At 38.5% G+C, this 20,162-nt stretch overlaps 1 protein-coding gene across 3 annotated transcripts in view; it reads left to right on the top strand.

The window, feature by feature from the left end:
• Positions 1-19,778, top strand: part of mib1 (MIB E3 ubiquitin protein ligase 1) — a 78,407-nt gene extending 58,629 nt beyond the window's left edge. Inside the window, exons 13-22 of one of the 3 annotated variants that reach the window (XM_079820202.1) lie at positions 3,082-3,214; positions 4,958-5,044; positions 5,614-5,772; positions 10,457-10,638; positions 10,799-10,988; positions 11,066-11,144; positions 13,914-14,033; positions 16,761-16,919; positions 17,317-17,417; positions 17,963-19,778. In XM_079820202.1, the coding sequence (XP_079676328.1) occupies positions 3,082-3,214; positions 4,958-5,044; positions 5,614-5,772; positions 10,457-10,638; positions 10,799-10,988; positions 11,066-11,144; positions 13,914-14,033; positions 16,761-16,919; positions 17,317-17,417; positions 17,963-18,103 (1,351 nt within the window). In that variant the 3' untranslated portion in view covers positions 18,104-19,778. The remainder of the gene's footprint in view (positions 1-3,081; positions 3,215-4,957; positions 5,045-5,613; positions 5,773-10,456; positions 10,639-10,798; positions 10,989-11,065; positions 11,145-13,913; positions 14,034-16,760; positions 16,920-17,316; positions 17,418-17,962) is intronic. The other 2 variants (XM_079820204.1, XM_079820203.1) reach the window with 2 other exon arrangements.
• The last annotated feature ends 384 nt before the right edge of the window (positions 19,779-20,162 follow it).

The raw sequence follows: 20,162 nt of genomic DNA, 5'->3' as shown, positions 1-20,162 counted from the left end.
ATGCCTCAAGAAACAGTATAGATAATTAGGTCATGGATATTACTGTGCCGTTGGGTCCCTCGTTGACTCAGATAATTTGTGCGAGAGAGACATATCTGTAAGAGTAAGCGAATGAAGGTTTGTAATGCTGTGCAATACCTTCTTCAAACATTTTCACAAACTGTTTTACTATATCAGAGTCTTCAGTAACAACCAGTGTAGACATTCAGTTATTGACCACACTTTTTAAGCTAATGGGTTTTATTACAAGTGCACAGCCATATGTCCAATAAAGAAGGAAGTCACTTTAAAGAAGGCATTATGCAAGCTGCACTTAATAACAAACTCAGCAGACATTCTGAGATGCAGATCCACTTTCCCTCTTGATTTATTCTTAATTGTTTCAATTTGTCTAATTTTAGTCATTGTTCTTTCTCTTTATTCTTTTGAGCATTAATATAGGTGTTGGGCTGTTATTTATGATCTGGTGCTTCACATGGCTTACAAAAACATGATGAAGAAAAAAAAAGGTACCACTCCATTGGCACAGCACTCACCATTTTTGTGTGTGCAAAGTGCTCATTTGTATGAATTTAGTGTCAGATTTCTCACTCACAGTGTATGCCAAGAGATGGTTCCAGCAAACCATCACAACTTTACAGAATTGAGGTCTTGATCATACAAAGTGGTGCAAATTCCTGTGTAACCAGAGTTAACTGGTTCATTTTATCCAGGCCTCTCATATAGTTGGGGAGGGGGGATCAGGGTTGAGAACCACTGTACTACAGTAGGGTAGCGTTAGCCGTTTCCCTTCCTAGAAACAGTGAGCTCTAGGTCTATGACAAATTACCATGTGGCTACTGGAGACAACAGGCCTCGTTGGCGTACTCCTGAGGGATCTTCGTATCTCACAGGATGACCCAGTTCCATCGTGCTTTTCCTTCACCTTACTTCTCCTGCCTTTTTCACTTTCTTTCACTTCTACATATGCCCCCATGTTCATTTTGGTGTTCAGACTGCCACTGTGTCCTCTGAGCCTTGATCTTTACCTCTTAAATGGGAACGGTTTACCTACCTCAGGTCGATATCAAAATATCCTATAAAGGTTTACCACCAATAACAATCTATTCATCATCTGCATTTTCCTTTGCTCACAGTAGAGCAAATCATCTCCAGGAAGGAATTACAAGGGGTTTGTGCCATAGACTGCATATTTTTAGTGTTCTTTGAACTCCTCAACAAAAAAAGTTGACTGCAATGCAGTAGTGCCAGCAAGCTGCATTAATATTAATGCCTGCCCATTTGCACCACCATGGCAGGCAGCCTGTCAATCTATGCTGCATCTGCTCACCACTCACAATGCCAGCACCTTACTGGCACCAATCCACAAGAGTGCACCAGTGCCAGGCCATTTTCTGTGCTGGCTACTACCTTCCTGAAAGCGTTGCTTCTACTGGTGTAGTCCGTCACCAATTCTTATCTTGCCCCAGGTTGCATCTATTGTTGTACGTCATAACGCACTCAAAAGAGGTTCATGGCTGTTTGTGGATGTACAGAGACCTTGGTTTTCTTTTGTGTGAACATTTTCCTGACTTTCCTCACTGTGTTGACGATCAAATTTACTTGAACGTATGCATTAGATGATCAGCAGTCAGTAGCTTAAGGGGGTATGTCCATAGACTCCAAGCCTCCGTGAGCATTGCAGATGTGTAAAGATGTTACTGGGCTGTGCGTATGTGCATGCTGTGTACACTGCAGTACAGCTGCTTTGCTGCACAGCGCTCCAAATGTGTACAGAGCTGATGCTCTCTCTCTCCGCACTACCTAAGAAACTAGATACTGGCTTTGGGTTTACCAGAATCCACCCTGCAGCAAAAAGCAGCACTCCAGAGGCTTCCACAAATCCACCTCATCTCTGAAATTACATTCATCAATTTCTTTTTTTTCCTTCCCTTTTCTCTTATTTTAGACACCTCTTCATTTATTTCTGCTCATGACATCCCACCAATGATACCTTAAGAACACCCTTAACGCTCAAAGACATTTGAGAAAACTAACCCCGCATTTCTTCTTGAGTACAGTGAATAACCAGATGAGCAATGCATAAAGTGATTTGCACTTTCCTTCATTCGTCATGAACTGATGAGGTTGCTTGTATGTCAGTCTCCCAGAGGTTTGATAGGGTAGGATGGGTTGGCATGACCCCTATAATGGCTGTTTTATCTGTTTTACACATTTGATTCCCTTTATTTTACATTTATTAGAGATGTACATTTTGGTCATTTTAGCTATTCAAGTACTGGACGGATAAATCAGACATTGTAGCACATTGATCAATGTACTTCATTTATTTTTTAGACTTTTAAAGAGTTTGCCTCGATCAAATGTTAAGTTGAAAAGGCACTCACTCTGTTGTTTTCATGATGGATCTTTACTGTAACTTCCAAGTACCTATGTCTGTTTCTACTATTTACATATTTAAGTATCACTAAATACAAATATCATGATATTATTCCTCATAATAATCATTGCACTATGTACCCATTGTTGCCATTACCCCTTATTACCTTTATTTAGTAGTTTATTACTGCAACCAATTACTGCCCCTTCCTCTTTTCTCACACGCTGTCATCATTCTGCCTGTATTTCAGCTAGTCTATGGTGGTCATAGATTCTCTTCGCTAATTCTCTCTTTTCTAGTTCACTTGTTTTCTGATCCATAGAGCAAAACAAGGGTTTTGCTCGTTTTCTAGTTCACTTGTTTTCTGACAGTTTTTTATTGTTGGTACGGCATCTATTCTTGAACAGCTTCCTGTTTTCACCTCTGTGTTATGGATATATGATGTGCTCTTAATTGCTGATCTGAAATCTCGCCCCTTGTTTTGCTCTGTGGATCTGAGCAGCTGGTAGAAAACTGTTTGTTGTTCCCTGTTGATTTGTGGTTTGTTTTTATTGTTATGGCCCTGATTGGGTTATGTTTCTGAGTTTAGTGCTCTTTGTGACCTTCAGTCTCACCACATCCACAGAAGTCTTCGCACTAATTACATGTTTATTAGTTCTTTTCAAGTGCTATAAATTTGTATTCTCATCTTTGTTTTGCAGTGCTATGCGTGTGCTGCTGTCCAAACTGCCACGGCCATGGATAGTGGATGAGAAAAAGGATGATGGTTACACTGCTCTTCACCTGGCTGCCCTCAACAACCACGTGGAGGTGGCAGAGCTTCTAGTCCACCAGGTCAGCAGTTCTAACACACAGACTCACACATTGCACTATACGAAAGTACCCATCCTGGAGACCCTGTACTCAGCACTTCAAAACTATAATATTATAATATTTAAATGTTATTTTTAACGTGATGACCAAAACATTATTAGTTCATCCTTCAAAGATTGTCCCCATTTATAAAACTAAAAGTTTCAAGATGTAGGAAAACTCACACTTATTAAAAAATCATTTTTAACTCATACAATTTAAAAATTGTATCTACACCTCAACTCGAGCTCAGTGTTTTATTGTCAGGCTCCCAGTGCTACCAAATACTTTCTGTAGAACTTAGTGACTCTGGTGCTGCTGCCCTCAAATGTTAGTTAAAATGAACTAATTAACGAATAAAACTGCACATTGTAATTTCTGTATGTTAAATCTATTTATTACCAAGGCATTTGTCAGTAATGCAGTCAAAATGTGGGAAAATGTGAATCACTGCATTGCAGGTTGATTTAAGGTGTGCCCCTACATTTTTTGCTTGTGCTTCTAAAAATGTTCAGTTAGGGGCTACAGTGCTCCTAGTAAAACCAGTTAGTCTGGAGCCCTGAGTTAATGTAATTTTTCACAAGCAAATGGGCCGATTCCGATACAGGTTCCGATATATGATATGATATTCTCTATTACAGGCGTGATTTGAATTAGATTGTTTCATTTCAAGATTTAAAACTGATTGTGTGGAAGTCCAAAATGAAGATCTGCCAAAACAAAACAAAAACAAACTGGTTGCTGATTGAGCGTTTATAGCAAAAACTGTCCGGTTCCATTTTATGGCTGGTTGACCAGTGTTATAGTTGGGATAGACTTTTCATCCTTATTGTAACGTGTATATATATGAGTTGAAACAGCTTCTCGAACACTTAATTTTGTCCATCGGGAATTGATTGGAATGTTGCCCATTTGCTATTGCTGATCTCATGTGGCAGGTTGCCCTTTAAACCCTGTAAAATCTTTGCAGGCTAAATCATCAGATGTAGATTTTGAAGTTATTAATGAAAAGAATCGAATGCTTTTAAACTATAATTAAAGAACACAGTGGTCTCAAGTTGACCTGTGCCTAAACTTGCATCAGCGTCTTAAAAATGCAGGATTCTCCTGTTCTGCATGTGTGATTTTGGCCAAACGGGCATAGCTCCTTACCTCCCACGCCACAGTACAGCTTGAAACCGTGGTTCAGCGTTATGCCGCGACACAGGAACAACGTTATTGCAACATTCCGGCAGTGTTATGAGACTGCTGTGCTGGCTCAGTGCAGCTCTTTGTCAACTACCTGCCATGACGGAAGAGAGGGAGAGACAAAGAAAAGGTTCACACCAGTGACTTAAGCCTCAGCCTACGAACCACAGTAGAGCTGCACTGCAGTAATGCAGAGAGATGTTGCTATGGGGGTTCAGTCAGGGAATATCTGAATACAAATCACCATTAGCTCACATTTCCTAACACAACCTATGGGACTCGAAGCATGCTCATGAGCAGCGATTTATCTTCAGTAGTTGAGAAGTGATATGGACTATTACTGAACATCAGTGGGGGGAAAATTGTGGAATGTAAATGAACAAATACCTACGACCACTTTGTTTTCCTTTTGTAAGGCGTCTTATGTAATTGTATCTATATAAATGCATATATCATAATGGTTAAAGTTTAAACCATTTATGTTTCTCAGAGGTCAACACATTGATTTGTTCTTTCTCTGTGTTGCTCTCTCCAAAGGGAAATGCTAATTTGGACATACAGAACGTTAACCAGCAGACGGCATTGCACCTTGCTGTCGAGCGTCAGCACACCCAGATTGTGCGAGTAAGTAGCTCTGTCTTCTGTTCTGTTCTCTTCATTTCCCCTTCAATGTTTGATGTCTGCACCCCTCACCCAGCGATCTGGCTTCCTACTCAACACTAACGCATTGATGAAGCAATGTAGCTAAGTGCCCCGGCTTAAGATTTAAATGCAGGGAGTTCTGCTGCAGATTTATCCCCTTCAATTGAATTCATTTAGTCCTGAGCAATCTGGACTGCTCTAGGAGAGGTACAGGGAGCGGGGGTGGAAAAGAGAAATCAATAGAATCCAAAGCGCCATCATGTGGTCATATTAAGGCAGTACAACTCTTCTCTTTTCGAAAAGTCTGTAATGGCATGGTCAGTTGAGAAATACTCTCAATTAATAACCAAACATAAATGTGCTTTTTGCCTCAAGCATTACACTTTGATGAACAATTTGATGCCTTATTATCATGTACATAATGAAATTTGACACCTGTGCTTGAGATGTCATTATTGTCTTGTTTGTTTACGTCAAGGAACATGAGTATAATTAAATCTAACACTACTGAGAACACACTGGTTAAATTCAGTCCCCATGTTTGTGTCCAGCTCTTGGTGCGAGCCGAGGCAAAGTTAGATGTGCAAGACAAGGACGGAGACACGCCACTGCACGAGGCCCTGCGTCACCACACTCTGTCCCAGCTGCGCCAACTTCAGGACATGCAGGACGTCAGCAAAGTGGAACCCTGGGAGCCCTCAAAAAACACAGTATGTACAGAGACGTATATAAACAGTACAGGTGTTCTCAATAAAAGCGTTCGTTTAACAGAACGTGTTGTACACGTTTTCAGTTTTTTTTTCATTCTGAATTGATCTACAAGAAATAATTGGAATTTTAAATGAATTATTTGTATTAAAAAAGCATAGATTAACGATTACAGATATAGAGCCCTATAAAATCTGTTTTATATTTTCCAAAATTTTCTGGATTTTCCGTTTTAATGGTTAAATTCGATTTTAGTCATCAAAAAGCATGTCAAACCGAACATACAGACTTCGTATTTAAATACTGGTAGCATTTTTTACACTTTAAAGGGATAGTTCACCCAAAAATTAAAATTCTGTCATTAATTACTCCCTCATGTCGTTCCAAACCCGCAAGACCTTCGTTCATCTTTGGAACACAAATTTTTCGATGAAATCCGAGCGCTCTCTGACCCCTCCATAGACAGCAATGTAATTAACACTTTCAAGGCCCAGAAAGGTAGGAAAGACATCGTTAAAATTGTCCATGTGACTCCAGTGGTTCAAAATTAAAGGGTTAGTTCACCCAAAAATGAAAATTAGACCATGATTTTGGCTCACCCTCAAGTCATCCTAGGTGTATATGATATTCTTCTTTCAGACGAATAAAAGACAGAGTTAAATTAAAAATGTCCGGGCTCTTCAAAGCTTTATAATAGCAGGAGCATTTACCATATCCAAAATTACCTTGCACCACAATTTCCAAATGTGGGAACCTACTTTCATTCCATGCAAACGAACTGAACTCTTATATCAAGACTTAAAAAGAGCCCTAAGATCAGTACTAAACACTGAGGCGGTGTAGATACTCCGCAACTGTAAGGGCTGCTCTCAGGATTTTCCTTGTGTTAACAAGGATAGATCGTACTCTGCTATAAGAGCCATTTCCCTGCTGTCACATGAGTAACTGGCCCAATGAGCCACAGTTCCACTGCTGTGCAACATCCTGTTCATTACACAATCCTTCAGGTGAGACATTCTCCCCTGATTATCCCTTCCCCTTCTGTGGGATTGCATATATTTGTGGGAAATTGAGTGGGAGGAGAGAAAGCAGAAAGAAGACCGCTTTGGCAGACAGCAGCCTAATCAAAACATATACTATATGCTCACTTTCCGTAATGCATTGGCACAATGACGGCAATCAAATTACCAAGCCTAGGAGCTCTATCTCAGCAGATTTAAAATGCAATGAATACTGTGTTTTCAGGTAAATGGTCCTAAATGTGACACAGTAATAGAGAGTGAGCACTTCATACAGCCATGATGGGGCTAGTCTTGACGTGATGTCACACTGTCAACCAACAACTGATTATATTCAAAATCCCCTTTTTGTGTTTTAAGGAAGAAATTTTGGTTGTATGCATAACAAAAGACCATTAAAAAGAGGATGGGACATATTTGTAAACTCTGCAAACAGGGTATAGCTGATAGATCACATCACAACAACTGATCTACATGTTTTTCTCTCTAGTGCTGCTGCTGTTAGACTTTAATTCTCCCATCAGTGCCATTGTTTCTTAGGCATCCCACAGCACTTATCGGTGACCTCCCATCCCGCAGCATTTCTTTATCTTCATTAACACATTATGATATCAATGCACACTGGATCAACTGTCAGAAAGTCTCACCATAACGTCTGACACCAGACAGACTGACGATCCCGGTCCCGTGCACCCTATCTGTTACAGCCTTTGTAGCTCTTCTTACGCCTGACCCCAGCCCTGCCAGTTCACATCATCGCCTCTCCATGACTGCCGTAAATCAAGCGTTGTGTGACAGGAGGCTGCTTCCAGGCCAGCAATCTGCCATTTATTAACACAAACAGAGTGACAAATCTCTCTCCCTATCAAACCATCACACTTACCACATGTAGCAGATGGAGAGTCGAGCCATCCATTTAAAACACTCCACTGAAGCCATCAGTGTGCAGAGCTCTGCCCACTTTCATCTCAATATGGTCCTTAGCATTTCATTTCATCACTTCAGTTGAATTTGTTATACCAACATTACTTCATGGACATGAGTGGGACTCTTGTGTTTCTTTATGCAAAAGTCAATTACTGATCTTTTAATGGTGTTTAAGACAAGCATCACTGTTAGTGTTGCTTATATTGCTTAACAGTGGTGTCAGTTAAAGGGATAGTTCACCCAAAAATTTAAATTGTCCCATAATTTACTCACCCTCAAGCCATCCTAGGTGTATATGACATTCTTCTTTTAGACAAATACAATCAAGAGTTATATAAAAAAAATGTCCTGGCTCTTCCAAGCTTTATAATGGCAGTGAATAGGAACCCCAAATTTGAAGACCAAAAAAAGTGCATCCATCCATTATAAAAGTACTCCACATGGCTCCAGGGGTTTATAAAGGCCTTCTGAGTTGATGGGGTTTTTGAAAAATATCCATATTTAACGTAATTCTAAAGTAAAATATTTAGCTTCCGGCAGACCGCCTTCCATATTCAACTCCCGAAGAAAGTGTAGCACCTCTCATCCGATGTCATCATCGCGCCAGTTACGCTTTTTAACACTATATCGGACGTCATCACGGAAAAAGAGTAACTGGCGCGTTGATGACATCGGATATTGTGTAAAAAGGCGTAACTGGCGCGATGACGTCGGAGGTTGAATACGGAAGTTGGATATTTTACTTACAAATACCCATCGATTCGCTTCAGAAGGCCTTTATTAACTTTCCGGAGCAGTATGGATTACTTTTATAATGGATGGATGCATTTTCTTGGGCTTCGAATTTTGTGCTGCCATTCAATGCCATTATAATGCTTGGATTAGCAAGCACATTTTTTTAATATAACTCCGATTGTATTCGTCTGAAAGAAAAATATCTTCTACACCTAGGTTGGCTTGAGGGTGAGTACATCATGGTGTAGTTTTCCTTTTTGGGTGAACTATTCCTTTAAGTGATTTTTTTTTTCACCTGTTGAATGATAAAATGGACAAAATCTTGCATTGAAGAGCCATATATAGTAACTTGGGTGTTGACACTTGACCTAGCCAATAAGAAACAACTCCAAACAATTGTATAGCAACATCTCTTAAAGGGTTAGTTCACCCAAAAATGAAAAAAATATAATTTATTACTCACCCTGATGCCGTTCCACGCCCGTAAGACTTTCGTTATTCTTCGGAACACAAATTAAGATATTTTTGTTGAAATCCGATGGCTCAGTGACGCCTGCATAGCCAGCAATGACATTTCCTCTCTCAAGATCCATTAATGTACAAAAAACATATTTAAATCAGTTCATGTGAGTACAGTGGTTCAATATTAATATTATAAAGCGACGAGAATATTTTTGGTGCGCCAAAAAACCCCGAAATAACGACTTGTATAGTGATAACCGATTTCAAAACACTGCTTCATGAGGCTTCGGAGCGTATCGAATCAGCGGTTCGGAGCGCCAAAGTCACGTGATTGTAGCAGTTTGTGGGTCTTGAGAGAGGAAATGTCATTCCTGGCTATGCAGGCTCATTGAGCCGTCGGATTTCAACAAAAATATCTTAATTTGTGTTCCGAAGATGAACGGAGGTCTTACGGGTGTGGAACGCCATTAGGGTGAGTAATAAATGACATTATTTTCATTTTTGGGTGAACTAACCCTTTAAGAAAAGAAAAAAAACGCCCAAAAAAGTTTGCTGTCGCTACACCCTCCAACCCACCCACAAAATAACATTTCATCAAAACTATAACTAACTCCTATTTGGCACTTTTATATAAGTGCTAAATGCACTAAATCATCAAGGAGAATGAGGGAGTCTACTGATATGTTCTTCTCTGGTATTAGGAATAAAACCTAACTTTGTTTGCCTTGAAGTGTTAGCTTACCCAAAAATGAAAATTGTCTTCAATTTAATCACCCTCATTTTGTTTCAAATCCATGATACTTTTGTTCAAAACAAAAATGAAGATATTTTTAATGGAACCTTGAATGATTTCTGTCCCTTCATTGAAAGTCCACACAACCAAAACTTAATAAAGTGTGAATTGAGCTGTTTAATACAGGTCTTCTAAAATGACTGAATGGCTTTTGAGCTTGAACGCTCAAACATGCCTGCTTGACACACAAGAACCAATTAGGTTTGTCCTCGTATTTCGCAAGCTTGTCTGAGCTGCTGAAGTGTTGAGAAGTGTGGTTTTGCTTCTGTTTACCATATTCGGTGTGCGTTGATCAATGTTTATATGTGAATAAAAGTCTAAATTAGATCTGTTCATCATATAAAGCAATTGTGCTTCTTCAGAAGACTTGGATTACACCACTCAATTCATACAGATCACATGCTTACTGTGTCTTTAGTAACTTTTTGAAGCATCTAAGTTTTGGTTGCATGGGCTTTCAATGGAGGAACAGAAATCTCTCAGGTTTCTTTCAGAATTAAGGGAAGATTAACTGAAGTCTTATAGGTTTGCAACGACATAAGGGTGAGTAAATTGACAATTTTCATTTTTGAGTATATTATTCCTTAAAATGATATAGGGAAGTGATGAAAGGAAAATGGTTTCTCTGCACTGTTCTCATTTTAAAAGCATAGTGTAATTATTTAAACTTCAACATTGTTAATTATGAGTTTCTTTAATAGATAACCTATATTAATCTATAGCATTTGACTCTGTGGTGTATCTTCACAGTTAATCATGGGACTGGGGACTCAGGGGGCTGAGAAGAAGAGCGCGGCTTCTATTGCTTGCTTTTTGGCGGCTAACGGAGCTGACCTCACCATCCGTAACAAGAAAGGCCAGTCTCCTCTTGACCTGTGCCCTGACCCCAGCCTCTGCAAGGCTCTAGCTAAATGCCACAAAGAGAAGACCAGGTATGCACGTCTATTTCCAACCAGTAAGGGAACTGTTGAATTTGGCTCCATGATGTGTTCCCTGCTATGCATTAACAGCTTTTCTCCATCTGCACTTTATGTCTCTGTATATCTCAATCAATGTTTTTGTCCTCTCTCCCACTTACTCTCTTGCCCTCAGTGGGCAGGTTGGCTCCCGTAGCCCATCTCTAAACAGTAATAATGAGACTCTTGAGGAATGCATGGTGTGCTCGGATATGAAAAGGGACACGCTTTTTGGCCCCTGCGGTCATATCGCCACCTGCTCTCTCTGCTCGCCCCGTGTCAAGAAGTGTCTCATTTGCAAAGAACAGGTCCAGTCCAGAACCAAGGTATAGTATATAATTTCTCGTGTGCATGCATGTGCTATTGTGTGCCATAGTGAAGATGTTCTTTTCTTCACCCACAGATTGAGGAGTGTGTGGTTTGCTCTGATAAAAAGGCAGCCGTGCTCTTCCAGCCCTGTGGTCACATGTGCGCCTGTGAGAGTAAGTCAGCTTTCTCTCTCCTCCCACACCACACCCCTTCTTTCATCACCCCATGTGGTTTGTCTCTCATCTAGCCAAAAAAGCTCATTCTGTCATTTGACTTGTCAGAACATCACACATAACATGACTATGATACAGATAAAGGCATCTAGGTGTGCACACACAGGATGAGCATAAGATATGGGTGAATATCGCAAACATTTTCTTGAAATTATCCTGGTCATTTTTCCAAAATCTGATGAAAATCAGGATTTTTGGGCCATTTTATTAAATGTGACAATATTTTATGGCATTTAAACACAATACCCCCCAAAATTATCATTACTGCAATGCAGTTTTATTACTTAATTATTTAAGTTTATTTACTTATTACTTTTATTTCAGGGTTTTGTTGGGTTTTTTTGCCACTTTTTCTTCCTTAACCTAAAGTTACAGCCTTCTGTTCTATGGGCATTTACTTTACTTTCTGAAGGTTGACAATCTAGCTTAATATTGTAAAGCCTGACATGAAATAATAGACAGAAACCTATTTATTGACAAGTTAAATTTTTGATACATCAAGCTTTTATGGCTCATATACTAAAATGGACCTTGAGGAGAAAAAAAAATGTTTTAGTCAGTGTCCCAAACTGAGCAAAAATATTCAACATTGTGTATTTGCTAATATTTTTATTGCCAAAAAGTAGGATTACATCTTACTATGATATACAAGCATATAACAGACTACTTTCATAAAAGGCATATAAATATCAGTTCTCATATCATTAGTTTTATGATAAAAAGTGTGTAGTTTTCATCTAGTTTTCATATAATGCAATAGATTGTCACAGTACCAACATTTCAGTAGTCGATACCAATAGTAATACCAGTAAAAAAAGTTGTTCTCTGTACTAATTTTGGTACAGAGGAAAAACAAAATGAAATTTGTCTTGTCCGTTGGTCATCGCTGTCAATGATAGCGGTTTCTGATTAAATTGTACGTTTAAATGCGTTTGTCAATCCAGAATCTTTGCAGTGTACTTATCAGCGTGAAAAACTAAACTTGTATTCAGATTGTGATTCTGTATTCTCTTGCTTTGTGTTAAACAGAAAGCAAGAAAAGATCCCTTCCTTATAATCATTAAAGCTGTCAATCTTTTAAGCGCAAGCTAACTGAATTCTACACTTACAGGTTTTACAATCACTAGGACACATTTCTCAATATTTAAGTCACATTTTCAAAATTTTTGCACCGTTCTCCTAACCAAATTTCAACTTGGCACAGCAGCTCATTTCACATTCAGAATGCACTAAATCTATCGAAACACTTCATAAATGTCTCAAATCAAGTCGTTCTTCTATAACACTAGCATAGGTTTTCACCCAGCACACTTTCTCACTCATAAAACACTAACAACACAGCTTTCTTTTGTAAAGTTTCTTTACAAAACAAGAATGACAATTCTCTATTGTTTATAATTCACAGCAGTATGTTGCATGGTCCATGATTACATTACAGTGCAACATAATTCCTAAGTTTCCCCTTTTGTATAGATGGTAATGCAATTGAAAGACTGAAACACTTGTGTAGGTGTTCTGCTACATCTAATTGCTTTGATTGTTTTTCAGTTTTTATATTTAGAATATATTTCAATATGGTCTTACGGTAGAAATATAGCAAATTGCTCTCTTATTCAGTTTTGTATTATGTTAGGTTTTGAACTTAACTTTAACAGTTTTGTAAAGGTATGTAAACGTGAAAATCTGCTTTTAGCTACATAGAATTTTGGTAGTGTTTGTGAGAAATGTATTCATGTAAACTGAAAGTAGTAGTCATTGAAAGCATTTTGTGCCAAAGCAATGATAAATTATCCACAGTTTATCCCTCATAAACTGCTGTTGTGTTCACTATGAAAAGGTGACCTAACTATTGAGAAATGTGTCCTAGAGATTGTAAATCTCTTATTTACATTATGTTTACACTTTGGTTATAATGAAAGGATTTGCGAGCATGCAGCTAGCTTTGAAAAAAACCAAACCTAGTGCATTTTTAGCGGTTAGCGGATTCTGACTAACTGACTAGCACATCTGATAGGCCATTGTGTTCACACGCTCAACAGATTTGATTGGCTTTAAGTCAAGTCACCTTTTATATAGAGCTTTATACTATGCGGATTGTTTCAAAGCAGCTTTACAGCGATAGCAGGAAAATTATTGCAAACAGTTCATTTCGGCTGAACAGCAGCTCTAAAAGAAAAGTGTCATTGTTCAGCTGAAGTTAGTTCAGTGTTGATTCAGTTCCATTGTAAAGATCATCAATTATTAAATTTGTTAATTTCATCTATAAAGCAGTTCTTGTAAAGCACTTGTAAAAACGTGCTGTAAATATAAACCTTTGATGCTTAGAGTGCTCAAACACGAACAAGAGCGTTTGAAAGCGGCATTTATCAGTGAATATACCCGGACACGGTACTGCAGAAATGATGAATTGATACTCAATTTTTACTTGATTTTGCTAAAAAATATTGTTTGGAAAATCAAGGATGGAAAAAAAGTTGCTTCAGTCCAGTAGGTGTCCATCTTGAAGTATTACTAAAAATATAAAAGTTATTCTTATGTTTAAAGATTTCACAGCAGAAAGACGCGTGTACGAGGACCTGTAGGGGGACATTTTAGAATCGTACTACATGCTTAAAGCTCAACTATCAATGATACAGTAGGCTTTATAGGATTAAGAAGATAACGCAGCGTACTTTGTGTGTGTTTGTGCATTTGTGTGTGTTCCCACAGACTGTGCCAGCCTGATGAAAAAGTGTGTACAGTGTCGGGCCGTGGTGGAGCGCCGCACTCCCTTCGCTCTGTGCTGTGGAGGGAAAGGTATGGAGGATGCCACTGATGATGAGGACCTTAGTGAGTGAACTTCCACACGTTCCCGTTTTTTATTTCTCTTTCCTCTCTCTCTTCCTTCGTTCTCATGTCTCTCATGTTTGATATTTACGTTGGCTTTGGTTGCTGCTTCTCTTGTTTCTATTGCCCACACTCATTTCTCTCTCCATTGTTATGACTAATCTGTTATTTCCCAAATGTGTTTTCATGACTCAAATCAGACGTGTAGCCCCTCCTCTTAATGCATAATATCAACACCCTGGAATGAGCTTTGTAACTGCTCTGGAATGTCTTCGTAACATGCACGATAAAGTTTTAATGATTTTTAGGAAGCCACTCCAAGCAGAAGGCTGAAAAAGCATCCCCCGAATTCATTTTTCACAGAAAACATTGAATATTTCTATAATTGGACACGCCAAAGGGGCTATGCAAGATTTATTTTAGTCTCATTTTTTTTAAGTTGTGATTCACTACTATTTGTTACGACATCATTCCTTTGTATGTAATCATGACACTGCCCATGTTTTTTTTTTTTTATGTTGGTTTAGTTTGAGTTCAAAGGGATACTGGTGTAAGTTCACTTTTTTACAGTGTTTATTTATAGAGAGGAGGATCTGTTTCTTTTTATCCTCGCTTAGATGTCCAACACATCCATCCACGCTGACATCTCTGCTGACCCTCAGACATGCTGATCCACAGAAACACGCACACACTCGCACACAGTCCAGTCAACAGAGGAATGTAGCCTTTAGCTCTTATCTTGGTCTGTCTTTAGTGCCTGAGCTCTGTTTGTTGTAAGGCGCCACTTTTCCCCACACACAAAACCGAAGCAGCATCTCATAGACCTAACAAAGTCCGCCCCCCCTCTTCATGTAGACGAAGCAATGAGAGAGAAATGCCACCATAGATGGGATTCTCTCCTGCTTCAGTCACTTTGAAGACTAAAGCACTTCAGACCCCACATACAAGAGGCTCCTCGCTCTAAAAGAGGACGTGATAAACCAGCATCTGAAGGCTGTGGCCAATCACGTTCTGAGAACTTGAATATGAACACAGGAAACATCCACTAATCATGCTGTTAGACAGATTCTACATCATTTTTTGGAAAATAAGAGTGGGGGACTGTGAAATAGCCCAATGGAAATGATCCAGTGTTGTTAGCCGACCCCTGAAGCCAAGAAATGTTTCTCAATATGCCACCATTAATTTCCCATTTAGTGAATATCCATCTAATTTTTTCCAACTTGTCGGGCTCAAAATTAACCAGTCTGTCTTCTTTCACACTAATCCATCATAAAAATGTCCCTTTCAGGCCTCTCAACACCCATGGTCTTTAAAACCTTTGCTATAAATGTTTTTTCCACTGAATGAAAACCATAAAATTAAGGATGCACGATACCATATTACTTATTGGCTGTTATTAGAAATGTTCAATATTGTTGTCTCTGACAATATTAGACATTTAAAAGTGCATGCTCATTTCCCCTATTTTTACATTTAAATTACCTTTGCCATCATATAATCTTGCTTAAAATAGCTTAATCTTCAGCAAATCTATAAATGAATATTTAACACACCTGATTCAGATCATCAGCTCATTAGGTGAGAGCTCCATGAACTGAACTGAGTGTGTCAGATAAGGGAGACATGCGAAATGTGCAGAGCGCCAGGACCAGGACTGAACCACTGGTGTAGAATTTTTCCATTTAATGATTATTATTGGATCTTGAGGAAAATTCTCTCACCCTCTTGCAGTCCCAGGTGTATGCGACACAAGATTGATCCTACTTTTTATTAAGTGCCTTTAACTACTAACATTTGTTATTCACAATGTGCTAACATTTAAATGAATAATTTGATCCAATGCACTTAATGTGTAAATGCATGTTTTTACATTGTACTTAAATTTTAAAAAATAACCATGCAATTACATCTGTAATTCATTTCTGCAATTACATCTATAATTACAATGTTGATCCTTCCCTAAATACAGTTTGGTTACACTTTATTTGGTTACACTTTATATTAATGTGTTTGTTACAGTGTAATTATGCATTTAAGTACTGTGTAATAATAATTAACTACATCTACTTAGGATTATGGGTTGGTTTAGGGTTGGTTGCAAGTGGATAGGACCCTCAATGTTGACACTTTAAAAACTACAACAAAAACACAATGGTAACCCATAGGACCCCAGTGGGTGAATAAATGTCTTCTGAAGTAAAACGACAGGTGGGCGTGAGAAAAATACTAATATTAATATTTTAAAGCATAAACCATTGCTTCCGGCCAACTGTTCTCTGATGGTTTAAAGTTTAAACTATTAGAATTGTCTATTACACTATCGTTTTATTTTTGAAAGCACTGATTCATCCACTAGTGTCGTATGGATTCGATATTGTTTTCTAAGCATTTTGACTGTCCCTTTTATCCGATTATTTTCAAAAAAAATATTTGTATTCATTTGTGTAATGAAAGTCATACATCTGGGATAGCATGAGGGTAAGTAAGAGAATTACATTTTGTTTGGTGGAGTATCCTTTTAACATGGATGTAATTATGGACTCAATCAATATCAGTCAGAATTTTAATATCAGTGCATCCCTACTTAAAACCTTTCTTTTATGATAGTGACTTTCGTCACTGCAGAACTGCTGTGGAGAATAGTCCTGCAGCCATAATAAGGCCTCCCATGTGTCAAATACTTGCGTTAACTTGCTCTTCCCTTTGCTCCCTCTAATGAATAACCAGCGTATACCACAGGCCAGACTGAATTGGCCCCTGAGCCAACAGCAGGGGTACGTGCATTACATAACAATGTGACTGGTTGCTTCTCAGCAGGGAGCTCTAACTCATTGGCAGGGGGGTCGCAGGATCTTCTCCAGCCCAACAATCTGGCACTAAGTTGGTGTAAGTATTCTATTCATCACCCCAAGTTCTTCCTGCCTCAACTTCTTCCTGCTCCTTTGGGCTCAAACTCCCTATCTCCACCCCAGCATACGTCATACTCTCTGGCCTACACTTTACGAATAGAGGAGGCCGTCAAGTGGTACCATAAGCCTGCTTGCGGCCTACTGCGATTCAGTGCTATGGGTTGATTTTGCACCAAAGTGCCCCATATAAGCCATGTAAAGTATCAGAACAGGCACAAAACTTCTAGAATCAAGTTATTCCTCTGTAAAATTGACCAAGTTAGAAGACTCTGCGGCCTGCAAATGCTGAGGCCAAAGGGTCCACTTTCACAAAATGAATGATTGGCTGTTGACTCGCTGAAATTTTTCTCAATGGCCTCTGCTTTGCTTTTCAGCCAGTGGAAATATCCCAGCCTTGCAGAGGGACAAAGACAACACTAATGTCAATGCTGATGTACAGAAGTTACAGCAGCAACTGCAGGATATCAAAGAGCAGGTGAGCGTGGCATTTTGTTGCGATTCACTTGTTTTCTTGATGTAAAACATTCAATTTTTTAATTGTTTAAAATGCACAAATTTAATGAATCGCAATTGGGTGTCATTCAGTGTTTTAAAATATATGAACATTAAATTAGTGAGACTCATTGGCGTCGTTCATGCTCTAATACGCACAGAATTGGCAAAAATCCGCCTTGACAAGTTTTCACGTTAACACAGTCTGTTATGTCTTAAGTGAGCGTAAACATGTGTTAGGTCTTAAAGTGACAGCAGCCTAATGTACCTGCTACTGTCCATGTTCTTAATGTTAATCAAACAACAACAGAAAAACCGAATCACTGCTCTTTACTGAATAACTATTGTAGCTTTAATAATCAATGTAAGTTTAATTAATACAGTGAAGACTATGCATGGTTTTATTTTGCATTTGATTCAATGTCAATTGTAAAATTTCACTGGCATCTAAAGTTACAACGTTTTATTTTCTGATAAACTTTTTCCCAGAAAAAAATAACTAATTTAACATGTTTGCCTTCCACTCAGACCATGTGCCCCGTGTGTCTGGATCGCCTAAAAAACATGATCTTCATGTGCGGTCACGGCACTTGTCAGCTCTGCGGAGACCGAATGAGCGAGTGCCCCATCTGCCGCAAGGCCATCGAACGTCGCATCCTGCTTTACTAGAGCGCCAGGCCATCGCAACCTCCCTGTTTTTCAGCCACAGTCTGTGCTGCTGCTCTCATAAGCACCTTTCCTGTATCCGCAAGGCTCTCCGTGTCTCATGCTCATCAGTGTTACGCCATCCATCTTTATTTGATCTTCTAGGCTCAATATTTGTCCGCTTAACTTCAGTTTTCTGTTTGCTTGGATTATGTTCACCGCAAGGAGGAAGAAACTTGCTTAACTACTCCATCTTGCCATTTTATTCATGCAGGTGCCCACTTTTTTCTGCCGCGAGTAGTTCAGCACCACCTACAAGACATGAACTGACACTTTCAGAGTCTGCTAATGTTTCATATTTTATTATGTCAGTGTATTATGCTTGTATATCCTGATGTTGTATCTACAGTATCTGTGTAGGTCATGATACAGCATGGTGAATTTAGGACATGACTGAACTCCTAAAAGAGTCCCACTGAAGCTTTGGAAATTCACTTTGAAATCTCATTTCGTGTGACGTAGCGTTCAGTTCCAAATAATGTGTAAATGTAAAGCATCTGCATTTACTGGCTGACTAAAGTTTGTCCTGTCCAAACAGTGAAATAAAAAACATTCACCTTTTAGCAGTACTGTTAGTATAAGATTGCATGTTCCTCTCTTGAATTGCTGCTGTACTACAGTATATACACAGAGTATTATTGTCATAGCCATGGTGGTGATTGGCTCATCATCTGATCAATGCTGGAAAGTGCATGCTCTCCATGCAACTGATCCCTGTTGTCTTTAAAAGGATATTCATTTACTCAACAAACATCATTATTGGATTGCTCTCCAGCAGTCCTCCTTTATGCACCATATTGTCTTGTCCAGATATTTAATACAAAAAGGATTTGAATAGAAAAACTGCTGGTCTTGTGCCATTGTTCCAAAAACATTAAAACATTTCATTACCTTTTGGGAATAAGATGCTGTTTAACAATTTCCTTACTAGTTAATTTATGTATTTTTACCTTTTTCAACTGAATTTGAATGACTTGGATTATATATTGGATGATATATATATATATATATACATGTATATCTACACCTGTAAGCTATATTTGTTAAATGGGGCCTTACTTTAATTAGGCCACAAGAAAGCCTGACCAAAAAGAATTTGTAGCTGAGGACTTCATCAAAATACTCTTTCATTAACAATTTGGCATCTTTCTTTTCTTGTCAAAATGCATTGACCTGTATTTTTCCCCCTGTGGCCTGTTCCCATCATGGAGGAGGTCTAAAGTTACTTCTACAGTTGTTTGATGGCATGTTTCATTTGTGTGACTCAACATTTTTACTGGAAGCAAAAGTAGTTTCATACTTTACCTTTTAAAGAGTTTTAACATCTTTTGTGATCATTTTTTTTTGTGTCATTTTAACATTAAAATCTAGATGCACTAATATACCTTAATGGTAGAATTATATCGTCATGGTTACTCAAACAATCTGTTTTGTACATTATTTTCAGTACACAAAAAACTGCCCTGGTTTAAGAAAAACGTTGATACTTTTGTTTTGAATGAATGAATGAATGTTTGATGTATGATGTACAACATTTATCATAGGAGAAATTCCTTTTGCCCTGTATTGAAATTTGCTTTGAATATGCATTGCCGAATAAAGATCTAACAAAATGGAGCACAGTACTTCGCAAACATATTGCGCTTTCATCTTTCATTTTGACTTCCACACCACTCTAAAAGTCACTTCAGATGTCACCATCAAATGATCATAATGGGAAAAAACAAAACCAATTTAAAGGTACACAAATTTTTTTGTTCAAAACTTAAAACCCTCATCAAGCCTTCTTCCAAAACGTTGTCGTCTTACCCTGATTTATTATGGTAAGCCTATTACAAGCGTTTATATTTTAGAACTGTCAGGATGGTTTTCACTGGAAATTGCATGCATGTGTCACTCGCCCATGCATCAGGCATAAAATTATGACCTCTGAGAGGTGAAATTAATAACGCTGATTATCTCTTCTTCAAAGCACCTGTTAGTGGGTGGGATATATTAGGCAGCAAGTGAACATTTTGCCCTC

Source organism: Gobio gobio (genome assembly GCF_949357685.1).
Source record: "Gobio gobio genome assembly, chromosome: 6".
Lineage (NCBI taxonomy): Eukaryota > Metazoa > Chordata > Actinopteri > Cypriniformes > Gobionidae > Gobio > Gobio gobio.
This window is presented reverse-complemented; position numbering and strand designations above follow the sequence as displayed.